The sequence below is a fragment of the Etheostoma cragini genome, chromosome 13 (genome assembly GCF_013103735.1).
Source record: "Etheostoma cragini isolate CJK2018 chromosome 13, CSU_Ecrag_1.0, whole genome shotgun sequence".
In the NCBI taxonomy this organism is placed as follows: domain Eukaryota; kingdom Metazoa; phylum Chordata; class Actinopteri; order Perciformes; family Percidae; genus Etheostoma; species Etheostoma cragini.
This window is the reverse complement of record NC_048419.1, coordinates 20,875,179-20,891,516: the sequence shown is the minus strand read 5'-3', so window position 1 is coordinate 20,891,516 and position 16,338 is coordinate 20,875,179. Positions and strand designations below refer to the sequence as shown.

General features: G+C 40.3%; 1 protein-coding gene across 1 annotated transcript in view; it reads right to left on the bottom strand.

Annotated features, from left to right (window-relative positions):
- tmem132e (transmembrane protein 132E) overlaps nt 1-15,573 on the bottom strand; it is a 330,057-nt gene extending 314,484 nt beyond the window's left edge. Inside the window, exon 1 of the mRNA XM_034889700.1 lies at nt 14,344-15,573. Coding sequence (XP_034745591.1) covers nt 14,344-14,404 — 61 coding nt within the window. The 5' untranslated portion in view covers nt 14,405-15,573. The remainder of the gene's footprint in view (nt 1-14,343) is intronic.
- Between the last annotated feature and the right edge of the window lie 765 nt (nt 15,574-16,338).

Here is a 16,338-nt window from a genome sequence, read left to right as displayed (position 1 = left end):
AAAAAAAAGGAGGAGAAAACTTCCTTTTGCAAAAAGCAAGCGCAAGTCTTAGAAACGTCATTTCCTTGAAGTGCAATCAGTGGCGTCATAGATGCATAACATACAAACATATGCTGTGGCACCCCCCTTAGGCCAATCAGTGCTACTTAGAAATGCAACTGCGTGTAGCAGACGGACAGCCAGATGAATAGACCTATGACAGCAGGACAGATCGGGGTCAGCTCAGACCAAGCCCCAATTTCACTGTGTGAACAAAAGTAGTGGGATTCGTGGGATGTTTCCCTCTAATAAACTGTCCACATTTGTCTACCACCTTACACTGCAAGGTACTTGCTTTTAATCTTTAATCTCATAATCAAATAGGACTCTGCCCATTTCTTCCAACTTTTAGTACCGCAATGATGCCAGGCAAGGGGCACGGACTAACGGTATGTTGTTTGTTGTGTTCAATTTTCCATGGAATGATTGAATTCTTGGTTCCCAGTTCGAAACTGTCCACGTCTACGGGAAATGTCATGGTCAGAAAGATATAACGTTATTTGCTCTATGAAAGCGCAATTTGCATCACCAAAAGCCTGTAAACAGAGGCCTTAATGAAGAGAAGGGAGAGCATTGCAGTGCTTGTATACGCTTTTTTGTACAGTCTATGTTTAAAACTCACAGAAGAAAGTAGTAGTAGCGTTTGTGATGCATTCGGTTCGTAAAATTAAATGAAAATCAAAGCCACAATTTTTTAATTTTAACTAGAATTTAAAAATTAAAATCGTTAACCGGGTGTATCGAGATCGCAATTTTATAAAGACTAATCATGCAGGCCTATCTTCTCATCAATCATGTGAATCTTCTCTTCAACCGTCTTCTCTTCATCGCGAATCTTCTCATGATATCTCCCGCTGCCGTCACCTTTAATCCCACATTCCCACCGAGTACAGGTACCCTTTTTATGTTTTGGCCTGAGTGGTGGAGCAGCCATTTTGCTCAAGGCTACAACGTCTCCAAGCTACATCCAGGCCTGCATTATTTGAACATTTGAAGGGGAACCCTTTAAATAAGGTTATTACCAGCCATTTTATTTTCACAGACCCTTATTTTGAATGTGAATTATAATGCATTTGTGATCTGAAAAGGGATTTTGACAAGACGCATTTAATTACTGACCTACTTTTCTAAGTAAATCTTTTATTCTTTCATAAAACAGTTGGTTAACGACTATTTTGATATTTTCAGTTAACAAAAAGTAGTTTTTGTTCAAAAGTGTAAGTGCTTAATGTATGAAAATAATTTCTAGACATTTTAAGTTAGTGTGAATATTAATGCTTAAATGGCAATTCAAAGGAGTATTTCATAACACACATACGCACGCATGCACGCACAAAGTCCCACTTATTTGATTAACTGGATAGAGGATTTAAAGAGCTCAGGATAGCCACTTCTCAAAATAGTCCAACACGCTAAAGAGGCGCTACATAATGACTGGCCATAAGCAAAACAGAAAATATATTTCTCATCACACCCATACTGGACAAACTTTGGCTTTTTATTTAGCTAATGTAGCCTGTGAGCCACCTGCCCAAATACTGCAGAAGAACTTTAACTTCCTCTCTAATTATAAGGCAGTTAGTAATAGTCTGTTGTGAAATGGAGCGCGCGCGCACACACACACGCACACGCACACGCGCACGCACACACGCACGCGCACGCACGCACGCACACGCACGCACGCACACGCCATAAGATAGTGCCCTATATAGACACACACTATTTTCCTATTCAGTTTGAGGCAAAGCAAACCTCCAACATCCAGTAAAATGGATTTCAAGTATTTCAGAATTAGAGTAATGAAGTCTATGTAAAACTTTTAATTGTGTGAACTGTTATCTGCTACTGATTTAGGCCAAACTCTATTCCCTCCTCTTCAGACATCTCTATGACAAATTCATTATTCTAAGCCTCTAAGGATGGCCCTCAAAAGCTGTGTGATCAGTGAGCACAGATACAAAGCATTTGGAACTCCACCATTCTTAGTCCAATTTACCAATCTGTTTTCCCTGCATTGTGTAATTTAATGTGAAAAACAAACACTGGCACTGTTAAATATATAGCTAAATTCAGCACTTAGCTGCATCCTAAACGTTCCCAGCATCCACCTCATCTTTATCCAAGAGTGGGAGGGTAGCAGCCAAGACTAAGTCACCCCTCCTCATATCCAAGGTTTACTAAGGGCCATAATAAAAGTGTAATAAAAATATAATTCTGTAAGGCTGTACTGCATGAATAAATGTACGTTGATTATAACCAAATGTATGTAGTTTATTTTACAGTTTAATTAATTACAGATCAAACAGAGTCCAAAAAAGTACTAAGATTTCCCAGCTCCATGGCTCAAAGGAACTTTGAATCTATCGGGGGGGGGGGGGGGGGGGGGGGGGGGGGGGGGGGGGGGGGGGGGGGGGGGGGGGGGGGGGGGGGGGGGGGGGGGGGGGGTTGATAGGGTTTTAATACCAATGAGTCAATTAATCTGGCAGCAGCTGAGACTGGTGTAAAGGAATGGCAAAAAGTGCCGTGTGTGAGCGATTTAGAACAGTAGTTAACCATGTTGATTGAAGTGGTGGACATGTCATATGGAAGCGCTATGAAGTGCTGTGTGTATAGGATTATATATCCCACAGGGACCAGTAAAATATGTAGTGTCCATGTCTCTGAATTGGGGAAGATTCGCTTTTTGGGCCGTTGAATGATTTCTGCACACATGTGGAGTCGGATGATCATGCACAGATAGCTTTTTCTTTTTTAATTAATAAAAAAAAAAAAAAAAAAAAGAGGAAGATTAGTTATTTTTTATTCTTTGCATATTCATACCTGTCCAAACCTGGCACCCACATTACCCACAATGCAACTCCAATGCCAAACATTCAGTTGGAGATTTGAGTTTGTTATTCTAGTAGCAACTAATGTTGCCTGAAGCCCCGAGCCTCAAGCAGAGATGACAAGCTGGCTAACCGAAACTTGAAACAGTCTCCCTCTTGATCCAATTAAGGTTTTATACCGTTTATTTAATAAAAAATTATTTGATGTAGAAAATTGGTGGAGTCCCCCTTTAAATTGTAGATCCCCCACCTCTGCAGACGCTAAAAACCCCACATTAATTCTCTAAATAAGTACCTTTATATGTTTGCCTCAGCATTCAAGGTTCTAAACATGCTACAAATGCTTAACCTCTAAAAGCACAATTTGAATCATTGGCACTTGAAAGACGGCGGCTCATTGATTGAAGTTCGCAGGCTTTGTTCCTGTGGAGGTTCTGTGTTGTTGGATCCATCCACCACCCCAACCCCCACCTCTCAGTGGATTCTCTGTCTTTTATACTACTCTTCACCGTTGACGCTCTTCATACTACGTATTCTTATAGCACCGCGGTCGAGCTGCTGCTGCTATGCCTTTTGCATCGGAAGCTGACGCTGAAAGCCACTGACCAAGCGTCAGTATTTGACTACTTGGGAATTACAAGTGTTTGATGAACACCCAGGCTCTTGGGCTCACCAGCACGTTTTGTTACCAGTGGTTGTACAGATTTCTATGTAGGTAGTTTATGGTGACAGGATTAGACAATGCCATCCAATAAATATTGTACTAAGAAGCCACAGACTGGAATCTAACAAGATGAACAAGTGTTGACACATTCTGCAATTAATCCACAGACTGTCACGTATTTTGAGCCCATTGGAGCGGCTTCCTCAGGAGGCTGAGCCCGGCTCACACATAACTGCCTAGATGTTACGGTTATGGCGTTTTTCCATTATATGGTACCTGCTCAACTTGGCTTGACTTTTCAATATGGAAAAAAAAGGGCCGATCACCTGCCAACAGGTACTTTAACATTGAGGTTCCAAGAGAGCCGGGCAGATACCAAAAGTTGATGTGAAAACCTGCAGACTACTGATTAGTGACGATTCTCTGACCAATCACTGCGTGATCAAAGCGACAGATGGGGGTGTCCTGACCAAACCCACCATTTTTAAATAGTTTAGCCAGCGGTGGGTTTTGTTTTTTGCTGCCTCCAGCTTTGTTTAATACAAAATGTGTCTTCTTGCGGTGGCACAGCCCCATGCTGAGAATCCAAAACAACACACCTTCAACGTTCTGTGTGTGTGTCGGGTTAGATCACGGCAGTTTCCTGCGGTGTCGCTATGACGACCAGCCGTGCTTGCCTCACTCATGAGTAAGAGATTCTGGGAACCAAGCAATCGGCCCGTTACAAATGCACACGCTCCAAAGGGGCACTGCACTAGTAAAGTAAAATTTATAAAGAATGAATTCGACAGTGTTGCAAGTCCTTAGGATGGAGAAATTCCCAAACACTCTTAGACTAAGCAGCTGCAAAAGATGTGCACGTTTTGCACACTGACTACATAAACAAATCAGTTTCACTGTTCTGGTAAAAGGCGCTCTGCTATTTAGTATTGGCTACATGCAGTGTGGCACGTGAAGCTCACGTGGCCCCCTACCATTACAACATAAATTAGAACTATATTTTCATACTCCAATTGGTATCTTTTCTAGTAATTTAAATGACAGCAAAACTAATTAATTTCTCATTTTTTCTTGGGGGCCTCCTGGGACGCCTCTAATACCCTGCTTTTAGAGCCAAAAAAAGGCTAATTGAACAGGTTCTTAACGCATGTCCACATGTCACATGCAGGAGACAGAATTAAATATGTATGAGGACTGCGCATCTTATTTTGTTTCAAGTTCTCTTGTTTCACGTTACTCCATTAGGGAGTTCCAGCAGGGGGATTGCATGTATGTTGCATGGACAGTGTCAACTACTGCAATGTCAGGTTAAGAGCTGAGTAGACCTTAAAGATTCAAATTCACCAAAGTGATTCCTCAAGCAGAATTTATAAGCATGGCAGATGCAGAAATTGAGAGGCAGGGTGGGAAAGGGATATCACTAATTTAACATAACTGCTTAAGGACAGGTTTAAGTGCTACAAGTTATTTTTTATTCATCCAAGACAGCGAGTGAGAAATGTTTACTGAAAATGTATGATTAAAATTCAAGTAGTAGTTTTCACAGACCACAGAGCACACAGTAAATATATACACCCAAGTCAAGTTGGGGGAGAACCTTTAATTCTATTGTAGCAAAATCAGTGAACCAGTTATATTTTTCCAACCGGCCCGTAGGCACGTTTGCACTGCCGACCTCTGAGCGGATATTAACGGCCCTGCATATGCAAAGATTGTGTTGCAGTTCAACACTCATTTCAGCTTGATCTGTACAAGCACAGATGGCTTTCAGTCGGCTTTCATGAAATAGGCCATCAGTATTGTTCTCAAAAACACACAAAAAAGGACTAGTTGGTACAGTGAGTGATTGGCTGTGTCTGTGTTCGGCCATACCTACACAAAGCTTAATGGGATTGTGTGGGGTTCATAACTAAATTAAGACATCTCGTTTCTACCGGGGCCAGACATTTTTTTGTGTACTGATGTGTATGACGTAATTTCGATTTATTTATCTTTTTTAAATGGGGAAAGATGTGCCAGCATTAAATTGGAAATTTAATTAGTAATGATTTCACGGGTCAAGATGAAGTTCTGTTTGACAGTTTGGATCACATCTTAAATCAATGGCTTGCTGGCGGGAGGTGGAAGAAGAACTAACACTAAAGCCCATAATGCATTTATATTTCATTTTCTATGAAATTCTGACTCATGTTTGACACTTTTCAGTGCAGTTTTCTTTTTAGATTTGAATGCTTGGGAGTTCCCCATTGTCACCAACAATAAGTGCGTATGAAATGAATTATGACAAAACGACAGAGTCCTTGTTTTGTACACATGTTTACTGAAGTCAGGCACATCGAGTGGAGTCAATGTTATAGTGGCCTCATTTGTAAAGCATTTGTTTTCCTGCGTTAAAATCAATATGACTGAGATTCAAACTGTAATGTTAGCAGATGTGCACACTACCCTCAAGCCTAGACAACATTATTGATTGATTGGAGTTATTTTGAGGACAAACGCAACACGATAAGTAGAGGCATGTGCTCGGTTCACGAATTGGTTCATTTACTTTGTTTTTCATGTATTTGGCAAAGCTGCACACACTCCAAGGACACACTGTTATAAATACCAAATTTACCTTAATACATTTAACAAATTTCTTTTAATCATATTCACTTCTGCTGCAATCATTACAATTTCTAAGCAGAAAAAAAAAAAAAAAAAAAAAAGCCTGGTTTAATTAGAAAATGCCAGATATAAATGAAAACTGTAGACTTAATTAAATACAACAGTGCTGTGAACTTATAAAGTGGATTCAAGGCTAAACAAACTTTCAGGAATGAAGGGCTCCAATAGAATAAGAACTCAGGGCCAGACTACGGACCAAACTGCAATGCTTATTAACATCGACTTCAAAAACTTGACTGATCGCTACACACAAACTTCTCTGCACAAAGTGGAAGATCTGTCACTCAGACAAAGAAGACATGAAAATGCCGACATCTTGTAATATTCAGGGGATTAACAAAAGGAGCTCACAGCTAAGCTACATCTGACATCTGGAGGCAGGTATATGGGTAGAAACATTCATCATAAATCACAATAGAAAGGTCTGAATTTGATATTACATTTTTCACTGTCCATGCACATCTTTTAATATGACTTTGACAGAATGTGTAACAGAAATGCAGACCATCCTTTCCTAAAGTCCAAGATTCAGATATTAATTTGTTTATTTTGTCCAACCAACAGTCCAATAGCAAATAGTCTGTTCACAAATTATAAGACAAAAGGTAAGCTCCCTTCCTATTATTCCCATTTAGCCACAACTGACTTAAGGCAGGCTTTAAACAACTGTTCAAAGATGCGAGAGTACACTCCAAGACCTGTAAACAGATTCTGATGTGTAAAATATCTGTAGGTTCCTTTAGAAAGAAAATATTAAATTAGTTGGAATGCCCACATTAAGACAAATAAATACAATACAGCAAGTATTTACTTTTCCAAATAGTCTATGTCAGTTAAATCTTAAAATATGTGACAGTCTGTGGATTAACTGCAGAATGTGTTGACACTTCTACATCTTGTGGTCTGAAGTGGGATTCCCGTATGCAGCTTGTATTTATAATAATTCTTGCATGACATTTTCAAATCCTTTCATCATAAACTACCTACATAGAAATTATGGACAACAACACCAGGACTAATCTAAAAGGAACAGGTAGCTTTTTCAAAAGCACAAGTCCTCATCTGCCATGCTGACAATAAGAAACAGTAGTGAACTTTTAGAGCCCTAGCCAGATTTGGTGAACTGCTGCTGGAAAAGCAATTCCACAGCTGGAAACAATATTGCACTGAGAAAGATTTAAGTGTTGGCTGATGGTAGCAGAGGAAGCTGGGGTGGCCAGACTGGGGAATGCATGTCTGAGTCCTTTAGCAGATTTGTAGCAGCAGGAAATCAGTTTAGAAAGAAGAGATACTGCAAAGATCTGTTGAAAGCTAAAACTCTGGTTGTATTCCTTCAATGTTTCCACTGCACTGATACCTCCAAACTTCACATGGAGGCTAACAGTCCACTGGGAATGGATGATGATGATGCTATGCAGCGCAGGATAGCCAACACCTCTATATCACATGGTTCATCGGTTGTGACTTCTCCAGCTTTAATATTCAGCCAAATGTCACGTACTGTATGTACAACTAATCTCTAAAACACCCACGTCTCTAATGTCTGATGCTACTCAAGAATGCATTTTCCCACTTTTCCTTCAACATTATCAGAGCCATGTTTAGTCATGCATTTGCCAAAACGTCAATCTATTCTTACACTGTCCTGGGATTGGTATACCAAGTAGTCAAGTTCAGCGTGCACTGTTTGATGAATGAACTGAGTTAAACTATCCATTCACATCAGTATCTGCCAACTAGGAGTAAACGTTGCAGTACTCTTAAATAAAAGTGGAGAGCAAAAGGATTTGAATATACAATACAACCCTTTTCCCACCCAAAATCTGAATGTGTGTGCTTTTTCATATTTCTTACTTATTGAACCTCTTTCAAACTCCGTGAGGACTAATTTGATGTTCATGCGCTGCTTGGATGGAGACTGAATTTGTGGCTGAGACGACGAAAGAAGTTACCGCCAAAGACAGCATCCATCATAGCATCATGCCAGAATAGGGGTCGAATTAGCTACCTGGGTGGTATGTTTCCATTACTGCTGATGGAAGCAGGAGCCGATAAACACCTGAGCCTACAACAGAGTCATTTTTCCCGGAATGAATGACGACTGTAACCTTTCCCACTAAAGACAAAAGCCAGATGTAAGTGGGATTTAGCACAGCGATCACTCCTTTAGACCTTCTGTGATGTTATACAATTTTTTGCTGCGAAGCCCCAAGCACTTTGTACAACAGGGGAGGTCTCGCCCCCCCTTGTCAACACGTGTCATCAGGCCAGATGTCACATACCATTCCCTCTGTTCAAATTTGTATTCTTCTTAGAATGAAAACCTTTACTTTATTCAGAAATGTCACACTTTCAGAGTGTCAGGAGAGAACTTATTGAGAGAGAGATATTGCCATTTCATGAAAAGAACGTCAAAATTAAAGGATTATACCCTTAAAAACACCACAGAAAGAAAGCAGTGTGCCACAGTGGGTGCTACCAAATATAGGTAGTTAAACCTGATAAGGTGCTAAGTAAAGTCCAACTGACAACAGAGCTCACATCCATGTCCCAGAAGTGGCCATTCCTTATAAGCAATGATACATTATTGAGCATCTCAATAAGGGCTGGGCGATACGAAGAAAATCAAATATCAATGTTTTTGACCAACTAACCCAATATTAATACTCCAACCATGTTGTAGTGTTGACGATTAGTTCTTTCACAAAATATTTACACAATGGAGACTTTTGATAAATAATCATCATTAATGTAGATATAATGATTATGTGGGTAAAGGCCAATGATAGAACAGTTAGTCACATAACAGTCTGGTAAGTTCAGAAAATGACATAGCTTTACTGTAATGCAGCCTTTAAAACCAGGAAAAGACAACACTTAGGCCATATTACGATATCCAAAAATGTATCTAGTGTCATATCACAATATCGATTTATTGCCCAACTCTAATCTCAAATCTATTTTACAGGTCATTTTTCCTACAATGCAAATGTGAAATCTAGTTGGTAAAAATGTTCCAAAGTCTGACTCACATACCACAGGCAGTAGAGAAAGCTATTTCAAATCAAAAGGCACTGTGGAATCTGTGTGTGAGGTGCTGTGCATGACAACTGATTTCATACCAAAACGATACGTGATCGCCTAATGTAGAAGGCAGATTGCTTTCCTGCTGAGCATGGTTACAGTCCTACAAAGAGTTGGAAGAGAGTTTGAAGACGTTCAACGCAAAAACAGAAAGTGCCTCTCTCACCGTGTCTACTTCAGTAATCCAGCAGAATCCTTGCCATTGTGAATAAACACACATTATTCTGTGCATGGGTCCATTGCTTTTTTGTTGTTTTTCCTCAGCCTTTAATTTTTCGACAGGACAGTTGGTGAGAAACCAACACCTGCACCTGCTCTACCACTGAGCCAACCTGGCCACATCATGGGTCCATTCCTTTTCTCAAAATATCTGGTGTTGTGAAAAGATATATAATTTAAAAGAAAAATACCTGTAAACAAAGTGATGATGGCAAAAAATGAATAAACTTAATCTGTATCTACATGTCTACTGTAAATGTATCATACATTGTCATAATGATCACCTGCCACTAATTTGTCTAATTATGCAGCGTACCATCACACTCTAAAATGGCCCACCAAAACAAGCAGGTGGTGGACTATTTCAGAAAACCAATTACTTTTTATAATTTGCGGAGATACCCGCATCGAAGAGCAAAATATCACTCTACTTGATTCCATGAAGATGGCTGCAGATGGGATGCATGGGTAGGACACAGAGAGAGAGACAGACATCCATGAACCTATAATGCATGTTTTATTCACTGTACTTACTCTTCTCTCTTAAGAAATTGGGCTTTTTAGTTGATTAACAAACAAGTGGCGGGGGCATAGTCAACAAGGTGAATTGATTTCTATTGAGGCATTCATGGCACACAAAAAAAAAAAGCATGCTTTCAAGATTCTGACATTAAGGTCTGCCAAGAAAAGGGGTAATGCATTGTAGACAAGTGGTGTCCTCCTTTCAGCAACAAACCCTGAAGCTCCTTGGTAGAGGTCTTGCACATCACGCTACATCTGAGGGAGCCAGTGCTTCATAAAAAGGTTCTTTTCAATGGCTTATAAAAAAGGACAACATCCTTAGAATCCACTAACAGCCAAGCAAGAGCAGAATTACAGTTCATAGTTGGGCTTCAAAGATTTTTACGACAGTTTCTTAAATTGAAGAAATCCAGCAGTGTCCTTTTCCACCAGTTACATACAGAAAATCAGTTAAAACAGATTGGCAGGCCTACCTGGAAGATCTGCAGGTGTAATTACAGATAAAGGCCATGAGTTAAACAAGGACCTGTCTTTTCAGTAACAGCTTCTTTTTCTTACCGTTTCCGGTGGAAGGATGCCCTGCTGTTCAGAGGGCACAGATTGATTTTAGCCTTGAGTCCAACTGTCACTGAAAATTAAAAATTGGGTGCCATGCTGCAAACGGGTTTACCATTTTCTGATGCCGACAGACAATGCCAAAAAGCATCGACTAGAAAGCTGTTAGCTACATATAAAAACCATATGCTTCATGCAAACAAACAAATAGCAACAGCAGGTGTCCCGACAACAATGCAACAACCTGACATCACTGGAGTACAGAACAAAAACAAAAATGAAAAGCACACTGGCTCAAATGCAGTCACAAGTTGTTGATGCGTATGAACAGGCAGCAAGGTTTCTATTGTGTACAGGACAGTGTTTCCATACAAATATAATGGGAAAAAGGAAACCTCTTCAAACACAGCAATAGAGCAAAGGCTTCGTTTCACCACATGTAAATCAATTAGGCTAGAACATGAGAGGTGGTGTGTCACACTGCTGCTCTGTCTGCTCTCTGTCCAGTGTCTCCTCTCAGAGATAGGCTGGTGCTGGGAAGGCTGCCAACTATATACAAACCATGACTGGGCAAACATTGCTCCCAAGGCCATGTTGTGCAGCTGACTGCAGATGCAGCTCCCAGCCATCAGTGGTACTCAATCACTAGATTTGACACACCTAGTTCCATTCAACACTGTTATCATAATCTATTCAACCCATTCACCCAGGCTAACCACAACATAGTCTTTCTTTGTGTCAGTTCAAAGCTTTCCCTCAGGAAATCATTTAGCCAAGGTGGTAGACCTCCCAGGTCTCATGATCAATTTATAAAAGTAGATAATCACCTAATAAATATAACACGTACCGTGTGAAATACTGACTCTGCTCTTATTCCTTAAGGATGATGCAACAATTACTCGATTAATTGATGATCATTTAAAATAATTTTCAAGCTTCGCAGATGTGACAATATCCTGTGTTTACGTTGGACTACACTCTGGTAAATTGAATATATATTTGGGTTTTGACTGCTGGTCAGACAAAACAAGACATTCAAAACGTAACCTTGGGCTCTAATGGCATTTTCACCTTTTTCTGATGTTTTGGAGACCAAATGATTAATTGAGAAACCCAAAGTTTCTTTTAAAACTACACTGCGTTGCTTCTATCTCCCACATGCCGAATTCTAAGGCATCACAACAAAACATGTTGCATGTGGTGCATCCACATGCTACAAGCCTTCAGTGATCACGCACCTCCTCAGCGCAGTTGCTAGTAGCCAAGGAGAACACGAAGGATTAAAAAAAATAAAAATAATAAATAAAAACACATGGACTCTTCAGAAGAGGTAATTATCTTCACTCAAGTTTCGGCCCGGGAAAGTCACCGGATGCTGCAGTGTTCTGAACATAGCCATACAGAGAGAGTTGAGTGGAGCTGATAATCTTAATTAGCTTTGTAGTGACTCATTTGGCAAAGGCTTGAATGTAACGGACATTTATTAATATCAAAAAGTTATGCACTAAAGCTTTAAGTAAGTGAGTGGATAAAGTAGCATATAAAAATGTTATATCGTATTGGCTGAAGAATGGCTGGGTAACAGTACAGAAAATGATCAAGTACCAAAAGCTGGCATCAGATTCCTAATCCTGTTTTCTTTAACTTGAAAGTTCCAATTCAAGTAAAAAATGTTGCTATTTTTACCCATTATATTTAGACAAAGTTCTTGTACAGCTGCTTAAAAAACTATTTACCAGCTCGGGTTCTTCGGTTAAATAAAAAAAAAAAAAAAAAGGTTTGTACAACAATAACAAAAAGAATCAAAAAAATGTATTCCGCTATCCAAATCAAAATTGTTATTGTTTCAGCATTACTATAAAAGAATTTCAAAACATACGCAACCCCACCATAGACCTAAATTCTGAGGTCTTATTTGTTTTGGCTGAGAGGAAACAACGTGTCACACAACGAGTGACCATAAAACTCGGCTTCAAACGCTCTTATGAAACTTGAGTAACTGAAGTGTCCTTGAGCTAAGACCTTAATCCTTACCAGCTCCACAAACGCTGCTCCGCACCAGACCTCTTCACATGGAGGAGAACAGGCGAGAAAAATAAGGTGGATTTCCCTCTAGGCATCAATGAAGCGTCACATTTAAGCTGAGGTAGTTGCTATAGCTGTGGCTTAGCTTCTATGGCGAGTGACCGATCACAATGGCATCTTGATAACAAATCCCCGCGGGGCTCTAATTTAAATCAAGCCCGCAGAAAAACTGAATTGTAAGCCTGTTTACAATGTTATGCGTAAGCCGATATGTATGACAACGGAAATTTGAGGCAAGAAAAACGAAGAATAATAGATTCATTACAGTGCAATATTTTCCCCAGAGCAGCGTTAAAGACCCTGATATTGCTTTTCACACCTGGGGATTTGTCTGCTTAGCGGTTCATCCAGCAGGACTACTGCATTTCTCTTCAGGTATTTTCACTACTTGTTTACTTAGCATCTGAGTTTGACAAGGACAGAGGGGTTTAAACTTCTAGAGTGAGAGCAGCATGCGTGTGTGTGTGTGTGTGTGTGTGTGTGTGAGAGAGAGAGAGACTTGAGGTCTCTGAGGCCAAGAACCTCTGAAACCATCCTCAGAGGCAGCTGGCCATGCGCCAAAATTGTTACTGCAATTACTTTTGACAGCAGCGCCTTCCTTGTCCAGGAAGGTGGGCATCCCTGCGTTGAGCAACGTTGACCACGGGCGTTAGCGAGGGTTTGTGTAGGCAGAGTAAAGCAGCAAGCTTGCTTCGCAGCCTCGGTGAAGTCATCAAGGAGAGAATATTTTTTTGTGCACAAGTAGGCATTTCTTTTGTGTGGTAATGAAAATGAGGCAAGAATTGAAACTGAGTCGGAGAGGAAATATATTGTGAAAAATGCCTGAAAGGATGCAGGGATGGTTATGCAGTAAATATGGAATGAACTGCATTGTGCAACAATGCAGCTTACTGGGAATCTAGATTGATTCCTGCTAAAGTCTCATGCAATGTCCTACTCCGCTTACTACTGAAAACAGTGCTGCCGTTGCTGCTGCATCAATAAAAACTTGTTTGATTTTTAAGGAGATTAATCCTCTTTGGGATGTTTGATTTGGATTTTGTACACTTTGCTGTGCCGATGTCAGTCTATGTAGGACAGACTATGTAATAACTGACCCTGCACACACAAAAAGTAATCAAAAGGAGATGATAGACAGTTGTGTACTATGTTGTGAGTCCATAGGCGTGAGCAACTGTAACGTTCTTAGGGTGTTTAAGCTGTGATCGTATCTATCCCTGTAAAGTTCCCATATTTTGTGTATTGTTGCTTCTTGTGTGCTCAATAAGTGTGATCGTGACTGGAAGTCGCCTGATAGTGGTATTTATGTTGTTATGGTTAATATTTTAATCTTATGTTAGTGTAGATTCCTGCATCATTGCTACAGTAACTTGGGTGGCTGCAACTGTCAATATTGAACTTACAGTAACCTTACAGGGAAAAACAGTACCAAATTAAATGTATTACTTTTTCTGAGATACAAGTGTAACAGGATTTGTGTGTGTGTGTGTGTGTGTGTGTGTGTGTGTGTGTGTGTGTGTGTGTGTGTGTCTTCCAAAATGACCAATCAGAACAGCAGCTACCTCTGCAGTTGCATGTTGCAGAAAATTGGCCAGCACTTTTCTATGCAACACAATTATGATCCTGAAAGCTTGGGGGGGGTAATTCAATTCAAGTAGGGTAGGTTGGGTGGTCACTCACCATATGAAAGCGCCGCCAAACAGATGAGGAGAGTCCATCTGCAATCCCGTACCCCTGACATGGTAGAAATCCCAGCAGGCGTATGTTAAATCCCAGTTGTTCCAGTAGCCGAGGGTGGATAAATCAACCTCTCTGCTGCAGGTGCCTCCACGCGATGCTGTTGCAGTTCTTCCGAGGGTCTTAAGTTGGACAATGGTTAATAGATAGGAATGTTTCTGCACGAGTATTTGAGCGAATGTGTGAAACAGTGTATATTACGCTCGTCGAGGTCTTGGGAAATGGGATTGTCCAGATAGTCTTCACAGTGTCTTGGCGAGGAGCAAACCGCGTCTTCTCCAGACAAAAAGAGAGCGTTTTTCCCCCCACCAAGGGAAAAGAAAGTTGCAAGTATGCTGCTCCAAATTGGACAACTGGGTTAAGCGAGAAACCCAGTGTTCCTGAAACGAATCCAAGTCCTTGCGCGAAAGCCGTCCCCAAAAATCATAAATCAATGGCCATCAGTTGAGAGATGACGCGCGCTCTGGCTTAGGCTAAAACACACAAAAAAAGGGCTAGACTAGTGTGAATAAAAAGCAGCCGACAACGAGCAGCAGAATGGGTCTATGTGATAAGTCAGTCTCCAATGAAGAATTCAAACATGAAATTCCTTGCGCAAATCATGGAAACAGTGATGGAGAGAAGACGAGAAGGCGTCCGCAACCAGGATCCGCACCGATCTGGTTCAGCTGTCCCTGACTTCTCGGGTTTTATTTGATATCCACAGCCGAGAGGAGAAGATGGGAATACATTCTGAGCTCTAAACGGTGAAATTTCACCCTAAAACAAATGCCAGAAATGTGCGGGCTCGCCGCTTTTCTCGGAGGTCTCCAGTAGTTAACCTACCGCAGCGTGTTGACTCAGTCGGAGCTGGGAGTCACCGTGCGAACAGCAGAGGAGCACACACATCCAGAAAAGTCTTGCTACTTTGTTGTTCCGCTTTACTTTGTGATTTTAAGCCAGAAAGCCGGAGCTGGGCATCGTCGGTGCTGCCTACCGGGAGCATGAAGCACAGCCAAGTCCGGCGAACTCTCCGGTTGGGTGTTTTAATCCCAATTAGCTGACTTTACTGCAGCTGTGAGCGCTGTTTCTAAGGGAGACGGAGTTCTCTTCAGACGCTTTTTCCACCGCAGCGGACTTGGTCTAGCTTTTAACTCCGCTCCAAACTAAACGCGTGCACCTTAAAATCTGCCGCTCGCGCTCGTTAAGACAGCCACAATATGAAAGCTCATATCCGGTAATAATCTTCAAAGTAAAAAAACAAAAAAAAGTCAAGCGAAATAAATATTATTTTCGGTAGGTGTGAAAATACAATTGAATTACATACAAGATAAGTATATCTTATTACATTCACGGTTATATTAATATTTAATAATACTAAAATGATAAGAGCCCAATACATTTTCAATTTTTAATATTAAAATTAAATGAAAATGTACAGTTTTCCACAAATGCTGAACAAATAACTTAAAAATATATATATATATATATATATATATATATATATATATATATATATATATATATATATATATATATATATATATATATATGTCTACAGGGTTACAAGCAAAGATGATGCAATACAAATATTAAAACTTTTAGACCAATGGCATGTGTTCAAGCAGTGAATTAGTTCAAGATTGATCCTAAACGATCCCTAATTTATGGTGACTAAGCGCATCCACGTTATGGAAAGACTTATTAAAGTATTTTCATTTATTTTAGGCTTCAGCTGGTATTCCTTAAGCTTCCTGTAAATGCATCAACTGGCTCCGGACCTCTGTCTAAATATCAGGCTTGTATCCTACTTTTACGTGATAACGTTTGTGTGCTTTTATTTGAAAAGCGACACAGACGTCCGGTCATGTCTATGTTAAGTGTTGTGAACTTCTTGAAATAATCACGTGAGTGGCTTACCCGCCTCCTTCTCATCAGAGAGGAAAATCTCGTGAAGAA